The sequence below is a fragment of the Leuresthes tenuis genome, unplaced genomic scaffold, assembly GCF_036924035.1.
Source record: "Leuresthes tenuis unplaced genomic scaffold, fLeuTen1.0.hap1 SCAF_17, whole genome shotgun sequence".
NCBI lineage: Eukaryota > Metazoa > Chordata > Actinopteri > Atheriniformes > Atherinopsidae > Leuresthes > Leuresthes tenuis.
The window spans coordinates 11,451,356-11,462,705 of record NW_027325371.1 but is presented as its reverse complement, the minus strand read 5'-3'; the positions used below and the strand labels follow the sequence as shown (position 1 = coordinate 11,462,705).

The window sequence follows — 11,350 nt, the reverse complement described above, 5'->3', positions numbered from 1 at the left end:
CATAACAGGTTAATTCTGGAATCTGGTGCTATGAGTGTGAGCTTGCAAGTTGTTTGTGAGTGTGCCTCTTACCTGAATGTAAATGGGATCAAGCACTTCATGACTCTGAATAGCATAAGAATGTATTGAATCCTGAAAACTGAGTGATCATTTGAACACTGTTCGACAAGCTCAAGTTCCTGAAATCTATTTCTTTTATTTACAGTACTTTAGTTTTTTAATCCAATTTGTACCACTCAGTGGCAAGAAAATATATTCAAAACTCATGAGTTACTTGCTATTATTTACCTTTTAAATGTTATCATGCACATCATTCTAAGAAACATAGAATAGTAAATGTACATCTCCAGGGAACAAATGATAATTATTATCTCTGGTTTTAGCTGCCTGCAATAACTGACATATTTCAAAATCCTGAAAAAATTTGTGTAAATGAAACAGAATTTTCATCCTCCACCAGTGAAGCATCACGTATCTTCATCTCTCTCTGTCCTCCCAGGATGCAGCTGCAGGCCCCCTCTCCACATTTATAGCTCCATGTAAATTAAGGGGTTAGATGACGAGTGTAGGACTGGAAACCTGCTTACCTTTTCTTGATCCTTTAGGAATCAGTGGCAGTATGCCTTTTGCTGTTCCAGAGCCTATATTGTACACTAAACTACCTTTTATTGTCTAATCAACCCCATCAACCAACCACTTTATGAAAAATTATGTGAGACGCTATTAGACTGAATAGAAATAGTGGACAGATGGACGATTTAGTCCTCCGATTATTTAACCACTTACGAAACAACAGTTAAACAGTTCTCTCTTCATTTACATGCAGTGAAAAAAAGGAAAGGAGGCCTGCAGGTGCATCCTGTAAAAAGGTGATGCTTCACTGACTGAGGATAATGAATTATCAGTTTCAGTTGTTCATTTATCTGATGTTTCTCATTTATGTTTCTAAATACATTTTCAATTTGCTGCACCTTTTCTGACAATGCACATATGATAAGCTTAAATGTGCTTTTTATAGGAATTGAGACAGTTTATTTTCTTTTCACAAATATCTCCAATTATCAGTGGAATAAACAATACTACTCCATTATTTGTAAAGAAAGGTGAAAGTTATTGTCTTTACTGTGGATGAATAAAAAAAGCAGAAATGTAGTGTCTTTCATAATTTTGAATAATTGATGGCATGAAAAGCTGATGATGTACTAAACCTCATTGTTCCACCATGGATTAAAAGAAGACAGATACATCTTTTTCAGATGCTTCTTTGATGATGACTGACCAGAAATATTAAGTTGCTGTGTTAAAACATAGTTGCATAGTGTTCTTTATATAAATGTCTCCAGGAACATTCTGGGGATAATAACTCTGAAAATAGTTTGTTCGGTTGTGGAAAACATATTTTGAGGTGAAAGCTTCATCTGATAGATTTTACTTGAAGACACATTGTCTTTATTGGTAAAAAAGCAGAAGTGATCATGCTGAGGTTTTTGTCATGGCAGAAATCACTGTGATACATTCTCCTTAGCAGAGCTGTCCCATGTGTGACAGTAATACACTGCAGAGTCTCCTTCTTCAACATTGTTGATTATCAAACGATAATCAGATGTTGACTGATGAGTTGATGTGAATTTGGGAGAGGAGAAACCAGAGCCATAGCTTGGAGAGCTATCGCCATGATAAAAATATAGCACATACTGAGGAACTCCTCCTGGAATCTGTTTATACCAGCGAGCAGCACTGTCAGTAACACTTCCCAGGTTACAGTCCATGGTGGCTGTCTCTCCTTTCATCACCGTTGCAACAGGCTTCTGTGTCAGCACCGTCACACCACTCACACCTGGAAACAACAAGATGACATGAAGTCAAGAGAAACACACAGATGAATCCAACATGAGGTCAGATGTGCAGTAAGTCAGCCTCCTCACATGTTAGAGCAGTGATGAGAGAGCAGAGGGTCCCCAGCATGTTGTCAGTGTGTGCTGAGAATGGTCTGGAACTTGGAAAGTGACCTTACTGCTGACAGATGAGAGGGTTTAGAGGATGACGAGAGGAGGTGCTGGAGCAGCTATTTAATACAGGACTGAAACTGAGAGGGACTGACAGGAGGAGGCACTAAAATTCCTACCTTCGCTGGAGGAAAAGATTTTCTCCGTATTTACAGTTATTAGTGTATTGATACAGATATTTTATTCAACTTATTCCACTTCCTAATAAACCTGGCACTGTCATTTTTTAAAACTGTTGAGAAGATTCTGGAGAAAAAAAAAAGCACCATTTGATGAAAAGAGCATATTTTTAGAGTTCTGAAACATATTAATTTACATAAAGCTATAAATGACGAGAGGAGGCCTGCAGGTGCATCCTGCTTAGAATGAGCGGTGATGCTTCAGTAACTGAGGATTCCAATGTAGCTGTAGTTTTACAACAAAGTATTTCACATCTGACAGCGTTTTCCTGTTCCACTCTATATCTAACAAATATTAATCTCTGATATCTGGTATATTACAACAGTAGAAGATGATGGGAGCTATATAAGTTATGCAAACTGACAAAAAGTATTAGAAAAGCTAGAAATTCCACCAGTAATATATTATATGTAAGTAAGCTACAAAAATTTGTTTCCTATTCTCTTTTCCTATTATTTATCAATCTTATTCAATCATTATTTCTGTCCATAAACTTCCTGAATGGCAATTCCTGTGAATGTACAAATATCTGAATACTTATCTTGAGATATCTGAATATCGTGAGTGCAAAAATGGAGAATAACTAATACGATGATAGCAAGATATTTCCAATGCAGTTGTTTTTATTGTGTGAAAAGAAGGGCAGAAATATAACATTTATTGTATAGATGTATAGATTACAGATTTGTTTAATTTCTTACTTAAAAACAGTAAAAGAAGCAGGTTTTGAATGATCATTCTGGTCCTCTACTATTCTTCAGGACATTCTGACTTGTTGATGGTTTTCTCTGAAGTCTGAGAGCCCAAAGACACTTTACATGCATAAACCTTATTCATGTTCCAGTCTGATTTCTGGATGGTCAGAGAGCTGCTGATTTGGAAAGTCTGATCTGGTCTCTTAACAGCGGTGCTGGTAGAGATCCCACTGCTCACTGGATTCCCACCAACCAACCAGGTCACATCTGCAAAAGGCACAAACTGACTGGACAGACAGACCAGAGTGGCTTTGTTGGACTGGAGCTCAGCACTGGATGGAGGGAAGACAGTCAGGACAGGAGCAGAGAGGCTGGAGCCTGAAAATACATCAAAGATATTCAGAGGAGAGCTTATGTGACTTCATTTCTATAGAATATAGATATTCTCTAAATACACCATAAGAATCAAGTAATAGAAAATAGAACAGTTAATCTGTTAATAGAACAATATGAACAAGAAAAACAGTAGAGTCGTGCACAAATATGAAATGAAAATTAGCTGGAAACTAAAAATAAATAAAAATAAAATAAAACAAAGCAAAACAAAACAAATTGCATCTCTAATTAATTTGCTGACAATTTATAAAAACTTTCAGACACACGAACATACATGAGCACATTTTCAAGTTTTTATGCAGTGAAACATTAGAAATTTATAGAAAACTCCAGACTTGCAGAAATATTTGAATGTGAAATTCACTTTGGTTTCAAAGATGATCTTGCCGGATCATATCTACTATAATAGAGGGATATGCTATTAATAACAATGATTATATTTTCATGTTCAAATGAATGATTAATAGCAGAAGTATTAATCACCAATGATGACAGATGGAACAACCTGAGACATCCAAGGATTATTAGAAATCCACTTAAATGTTGACTGACAATTAAAAAAAAATAATTTCCTCTTGTAATTGACTTATTACCTAAGAATTGAGTATTTTTGGAATTTTCTTTAGATTTGTAAACTGTAAAGCATGACTTGGGAATATACCCAAAAGGATATTAAAATAACAATCAGGTCATTGGAGGAAACAAATTGTTAAAAGCTTTAAATAGTCTGCAACAATTTCATTAAAAAGAATAATGGCCTTGTTAAATGATCAGTTAAGAAGAACTTACTTGTCACAATCAGCTTGGTGCCTTGTCCGAATACCACAGTGGTTCAGTTTGTATACATGGCTGTACAAAAACCTCCTGACTCTCACTGATGAGGAGAGTGGAACTGAAACATCCTGTTGAGACCCACTTTCACTGTCAACATTTCATTCACTTCATCAGTCTATTTTTATTCCAAAACACAGCAAGGACGTTTGAAACCCTTCTGTGTCATTATATTATTTATCCCAGGGTTCATGGTTCAGCTATAATTTTATTGCTTGTAAAGGCTTTTATATGTTTTGTGGTTTTTGTCACAGTGTGAATCACTGTGTTACAGCTTCGGCAGCAGAGTCGTCCCATGTCTGACAGAAATAGTGGGCAGAGTCTCCAGGCTCAGCCCGCTTAATAATAAACTGGAAATCTATGTTTGATGAAGATTTAGAGTTGAATCGATCTGCAGAGAATCCTGCTCCAAAGTGCAGTGAACTGTCAGAATGCCGAAAACGCAGGACATACTGAGGAACCCCACCAGGACTTTGTTTACACCAGCTAACATAATTATTGTAATTTGTCTCAATGTTGCAGTTGAGAACAACTTCTTCTCCTGTAGAAACTGTGTGGACAGCAGGTGTTTGGGTCAACATTACTGCTGCATCAACATCTGTGGACATAAGCAAATAAAAACACATTACTTAAAGTTATGATTTAAAACTAAAGAAAATACAACATATCTGAGGAGCAGCTTACATGTTAAAGCAGTGATGAGAGTGCAGAGGGTCCCCAGCATGTTGTCAGTTTGTGGTGAAAATGTCTCTTATCGTCCAACTGAGAGATGAGAGCAGGCTGAAGTGAGAGGAGGAGAAAGACTGAAGCTTATAAAGACACAGGAGAGAGAAGAAGTGGAGAAGGAGGAGAATAATTCATAGATCAAGTCAATTGTGTTGCAGTTTCATATTTGCTCTTTCTAAAACTGAATAAATAGATAAGGTAAGGTAACAAATGTTGTTGGAACTGTTCTACACATGGTTTTAAGTAAGATTAGGAGAGAGACTGATACAGAAAGACACTGGAGCGAAGTGGAGGTGGAGGGGATTCATTACTTAGAATTTTATTTCATGACTCAACTATTTTTTTGTAGGTAGCCTTTGCGATGTGACAAATTTAAGATAAAAGTGTTTGCGTAAGTATCACAAATTGTGAAACTGGATTCTATATCCAGAAAGATGAATCACAGCACTTCTATAACTTACTTCTTTGATGATGACTGACCAGAAATATTAAGTTGCTGTGTTAAAACATAGTTGCATAGTGTTCTTTATATAAATGTCTCCAGGAACATTCTGGGGATAATAACTCTGAAAATAGTTTGTTCGGTTGTGGAAAACATATTTTGAGGTGAAAGCTTCATCTGATAGATTTTACTTGAAGACACATTGTCTTTATTGGTAAAAAAGCAGAAGTGATCATGCTGAGGTTTTTGTCATGGCAGAAATCACTGTGATACGTGCTCCTTGGCAGAGCTGTCCCATGTGTGACAGTAATACACTGCAGAGTCTCCTTCTTCAACATTGTTGATTATCAAACGATAATCAGATGTTGACTGATGAGTTGATGTGAATTTGGGAGAGGAGAAACCAGAGCCATAGCTTGGAGAACTCCAGCTATGATAATGTGTTAGCACATACTGAGGAACTCCTCCTGGAATCTGTTTATACCAGTGAGCAGCACTGTTAGTAACACTTCCCAGGTTACAGTCCATGGTGGCTGTCTCTCCTTTCATCACCGTTGCAACAGGCTTCTGTGTCACCACCGTCACACCACTCACACCTGGAAACAACAAGATGACATGAAGTCAAGAGAAACACACAGATGAATCCAACATGAGGTCAGATGTGCAGTAAGTCAGCCTCCTCACATGTTAGAGCAGTGATGAGAGAGCAGAGGGTCCCCAGCATGTTGTCAGTGTGTGCTGAGAATGGTCTGGAACTTGGAAAGTGACCTTACTGCTGACAGATGAGAGGGTTTAGAGGATGAGGAGAGGAGGTGCTGGAGCAGCTATTTAATACAGGACTGACACTGAGAGGGACTGACAGGAGGAGGAGCTTTGATTCTTATCTTCACTAGGGGAAAACATCTTCTCTGTATTTAATGTTACTACACGATGATGCTGGATTTTAATGGATACAATTATTTTTTTCCCACTTATTCCACCTGGGATAACCCTACCCAAAGTTTAGTGAACTGTCAGAATGCCAAAAACACAGGACATACTGATGAACCCCAACAGGAATTTGTTTTTGCCATCTAATATTATTTTTATAGTCTATTTCAATGTTGTTAACAACTTCTTGCCCTGTTTGTGTGGGCACAGGTGTCTGGGTCAACACTACTGCTGCATCAACATCTGAGAACATAAACAGACACATTTTTACCTGGAAACCAGGAACCCTCTTGCTGTGAGGCGACAGAGCTATTTAAGGATTATATCTGAATACACAAGCTGTGTCAACAATCTGAAGAGAGCCCCCAGCACGCTGTTTTTTGTGTGTTGTAAATGTCTCTTATTGTGCAGCTAAGAAATGTGAGCAGGTTGAAGTGATAGGAGGGGAAAGACTGATACTTTATACAATAAAAACACAGAGGAGAGACAAAGCAGACAAGGAGGAGATTCATTCAAATATCAAGTAAATTGTGTATACAGTTTTGTTTTGTCATCAATTCATTGTTCACAAAAAATAAATAGTTAAATAAAATCTTTACATTCACAAACCAGTCTTTTGATTTCCTTTCCACAAAGGCTCAAGTTTCAATTTATAGTGTGTTGCATCTTCTGATAATATGATAAATCACATCATCAGCAGGTGTAAAGTAAACAGATGCCATTCTGTGCTGTCTCTGCTGCTTACTTAGATTTACTTAGACATTTAGTCTGTCCCAAAGAAGAACTCATATCAAAGAGAGTCAAGCAGTGCAAACACAGAGCATCGATTGAGGACAAAAAGTCAAGCACGGCAGACACATGCAGGCAGCGGAAAAAGAAGAGCAGAGGTGGGGAAGGTGAGACGAGGATTTGCTACTCCAGCTAAGGACAAATTGTCAGTTAACTACAATGTAAGCTTCAAAACAAGTATTACTCTGTCTAAATGAAAGTGTTGCTATGATCTTGTTTACAAAAAAGCTGTGTTTTGCATTTAGCCTGACAGAGAGGGAAACGGTTTCTCAGAGCTGACCATCTCTATGCTTCTGTTGGAACAGCAGCTGTGCTGCAGCTGCACAGTAAGAGTATGGAGTTTGAAGTATTCTTCCGGTTGCAGATTCAGGTAGTCTGGTCATCGTGACACATAAGGGAATTAAAAAAAATAGCTTATCACAATATCTAAGGCTCACAAACTTCAAACCCAGATAATTCTGTTTATGTCTATGTTTATGGCACTGGGACAGATGACCTGGGACAACAGACAGTTGTACAGTATGTTCTTTAACAATGTTATTATGTTATATTGTGGGATTCTCTCTCACTAAGTGCCTGTATTACAGTCTTATTTCTTTTCCTTTTTTCTTTTTTTGCTAACTTTACATGCTGTCTTTTGACTTGACCTTGGTCTCAAATTTCTACATGTAAGTATGTATTATAATCACCAGGTATTAGACAGGTAATAGAGTAAGACTATCTAAATATGCATGATTTGGTATGTGCGCCCTCGTGCCTGCACACATAACTTTATGATCTGAAAGATGATCACTTGCAGTTTAACTAACATGACATTGTTCTTTAGTAAACCTAATAAATCATATTCTACAGGAGGAAGCTTCATCACACTTATATGTAAGATGGCACAATTTGTTGAAAAACATTTAAAAAAAAGTTTTGATGCAGACATTGACTCCATGGATGGTAAGAACAATGTATGTATGCATCATTGTATAGTGGTTGGATGATCGGTGCCTTTATGTGATGAGTCAAAAGAACAATTAGGAAAAGCGGCATGATCCAATAAGAGGAGAGATAATGGAAGGGAGAACACAAGCTGTGATTGGATGAATAAGAGAGAGCAAGAAGCAGGACAACTGCTGGAGAAACTGGACCAGAAAATTGCTCAGTCGCCTTTCAATGAACAAGTCTAATTATTGGTGTGGTGGTTAGCACTTCTGCTTCACAGTAAGAAGGTTCTTCATTCAGATCTCGGCTGGAATCTCTCTGTGAGAAGTCCTCCCTGCGCACACATGGGTTCTCTCTGGGTACTCCTTCCTCCCACCATCCAAAACCATGGATGTTAGATCATCTATTGATTATAAATTGACTGTTGGAGTGAGTGTGAGTTTACCTTTTAAAGTGTGCAAACAAACTGGACAAGCCTGGGTTGTTTAAAAGTGTTGGGGGCAGATTAACTTAACATTGAGTATTGTGGACACAGGGCCCAAAAGCTTTAGAAAAGGACATAGTTCTGCCCCTTAGCTGCAACTTTTATTTGTAAATAGGAAGTAAAAACTATACAATGTCTAGGATACAAATTTGCAACGTACCAAACATGCACTACCATTTATTAACAAAAAATAGCAACAAAATCATTTAATTTGATTAAAACTGCTAGCTAATTGCGAAACACATATATTAAGAAATTGATTTAATGTCAAGTTATTGTTTTGTAATATATTGTAATATTCACACAATGTGTGTTCTTGTTGTATACTGATGTCTTATTCTTCAATGCCCACTTTATCAGTATGACCAAATTCATTCATTTGAAGATATGTTTACTTTTTTAGATTCAATGTTTTTATGCTGTAGGTAAAAGTCCAAATATCAGAGCTTAATTATGAATTATTGTTACAAAAATCTCTAAAAAAGGCATTCAATCTTTCATGAGCGTTTCATGAGTTTCAGTTTTAAGGAAGACTCAGTCCTAAATTCAGCAAAGTTCCAGAACAGTAAAATCTTGCTTATACCATAAAAAAATAAATAAAAAAATGAAATAAAATATATATGTATATATATTATTATGGTAATATTTGGTATATTACCTTACTATTACCTTACTATTTTTTGCTTTTTCATTTTCATTCAGAGCACAGTTCATCAGAAACTCAAAAAGAGAAGGTTTTTGTCACAGTGTTAATGACTGTGTTACATGCTCCTGAGCAGAAGTGTCCCAAGTTTCACAGTAATATACTGCTGAATCTCCTAACTCTACATTGCTGATGGTGAAACGATACTCTGTCCCAGACAGATGACTTGATGTGAATCTGGGAGAGGAAAAGCCAGATCCATACTTTGGAGAAGAATAAGAGTAATGATTCCTCAGCACAAACTGAAAAGTTCCTGCAGGACTGTGTTTATACCAGCGAGCCCCATCATCTGTGAAAACGTTACAGTCTATGATGGCTGTCTCGCCATTACTCACTGTCACAACAGGAGGCTTCTGTGTCACCACAACCACACCACTCACACCTGGAAACAACAAGATAACATGAAGTCAAGAGAAACACAAAGACTGATGAATCCAACCTGAGGTCAAATCTGCAGTAAATCAGTCTCCTCACATGTTAGAGCAGTGATGAGAGAGCAGAGGGTCGACAGCATGTTGTCAGTGTGCGTTGAAAATGGTCTGGAACCTTGAAAAATATCACTTACAGATGAAATGAGAGTAGAAGGTGTTAGATGGGCTGGTTAATATAACACCCAAACTATAAACTGAATAGGAGGTGTTAGCCAGAAATTTGCATGGTTTATGACATAAATAATTGCTATTTTTTTGTACATGCAAAATCTAAAACATCAATGCTTATTCACCTTCAAATAGAGTTAGCACTTAACCACTTGATTTACATGATGCTAAACACAGAAAAGCAGCCGGCAGGTGCATCCTGAAGATTAGAAAGAAAAGCTGATATTCACATATTGCATTGCAACTCTCCTTTGTGTATTATGTGTGTGCATCTATGTGTGCATGATATGTTCCTTTTCAAACTAATTGTGATCCAGTGCTGCTCTCTAGTGTACTCTCAGATAAATGACACAATATCTTGTTAAATATTCTATTTTTTCTTGTCATCCAGTATATCTATCACACTGAAAGATGTAAGTTGAATAATTCAAGAATGAAAGAAAATGTGTTCAGTCCTACTAAAAAACATGATTTGATGCTGAGAGTGTGCTGTAAATTTAAATGATTTCCTGTAATTTGGGAAAAACAAATAGTTTAGTTTGTATGATAGTTTGTTTTAGTTTTACAAAATGACTTCTTGGGTTGCATGGTGGTGTGGTTGTTAATACTGTTGCTTCACCACAAGATGGTTCCTGATTTGAATCCTGGCTGAGGCCCTCCGATGTGGAGTTTGCACGTTCTCCATCTGCATGTTTCGGTTCTCTATGGGTACTCTGGCTTCCTTCCACCATCCCAAAACATACATGTTAGGTTAATTGGTTATAGCAACTTGACCCTCGGATTGAGTGTGCATGCTTGTTTGTCTCTGTACGGCCCTGTGATGGAATGGTGATATATCCAGGGTGAGCCCTGCCTGTCTCCTAATGGCAGCTGGGATAGGTTTTGGCCCCCTCCTGACCCAGAATTGGCTTGAGCGGGAATAGAAAATGGATGCATGGATAGATGGACATGGTTTATGAGATAGACAATATGGAATATTTGCACATAATTTATTCCGAAAAATATTGTATCTACTGGTGTAATATTCTGTTGTTCTGTAGCAAAAATAAGGAAATGCTTGACCTTAGGAGCTTTGCATTAGTTTTTGGCCACTATTTCATGTATGATTTCTTAAGTTGCAAGAATTTTTTAAGGTATATTTGAATATAATGCTCTTTTCAGCTACAACAACCACATTGTTGAATTAATGACAGTAAGCTGGCTGTCTATGAGGCTGTGAAGTAACCCAAAGCAACCATGCATCACCTCTGGTTACAATACTAGAAATAAAATTCCCTTTAGTCTTCACCAAATTTTTCAAATCAGGGTTTTCAGAGATTTATATTTGTGTCAAAGTTTCTGCTCTTGAACGGAATTTGCAGAGCAGTCATATATATATATATATATGTGTGTGTGTGTGTGTGTGTGTGTGAAAAGCAAAATATTTTACTTGTTTGCTATTATAAAGTAGATTTAGAGAGCCTTTCTTTAGAACATTTCTGTGATCTAATCTTGTCAAACATATCTGAGGTCTGAATTTCAGTGCTCAAAATAATAGACAGCTCTAGACAGGATGTAACAGTGGCAAATTATTTTGCATGATTGTACTTGCTTTTTTTTTATTTGATTCAGTCAGCTGACTTTTAACAATTTTCTTCAC

General features: G+C 37.1%; 1 protein-coding gene across 1 annotated transcript; it reads right to left on the bottom strand.

Moving 5' to 3' along the window:
* Positions 1-2,929: 2,929 nt before the first annotated feature.
* Positions 2,930-6,061, bottom strand: LOC140273762 (immunoglobulin lambda-1 light chain-like). Its single transcript, XM_072369426.1, has 4 exons — positions 5,961-6,061; positions 5,550-5,872; positions 4,067-4,100; positions 2,930-3,259 (listed from the first exon to the last, which is right to left on the bottom strand). The coding sequence occupies exons 1-4, from the start codon at positions 5,998-6,000 to the stop codon at positions 2,937-2,939; spliced, it is 720 nt and encodes a 239-aa protein (XP_072225527.1). The 5' UTR covers positions 6,001-6,061; the 3' UTR covers positions 2,930-2,936.
* Positions 6,062-11,350: the final 5,289 nt, after the last annotated feature.

Excerpts from the sequence above, each read along its gene's own strand:
- LOC140273762 (XM_072369426.1), bottom strand. The coding sequence starts at position 6,000 with ATGCTGGGGACCCTCTGCTCTCTCATCACTGCTCTAACAT. Across the intron at positions 5,873-5,960 it reads TCTCATCACTGCTCTAACAT|GTGTGAGTGGTGTGACGGTG; the intron begins GTGAGGAGGCTG and ends TGTTGTTTCCAG. Across the intron at positions 4,101-5,549 it reads ACAGCTCTGCCAAGGAGCAC|GTATTCGGACAAGGCACCAA; the intron begins GTATCACAGTGA and ends TGAACCACTGTG.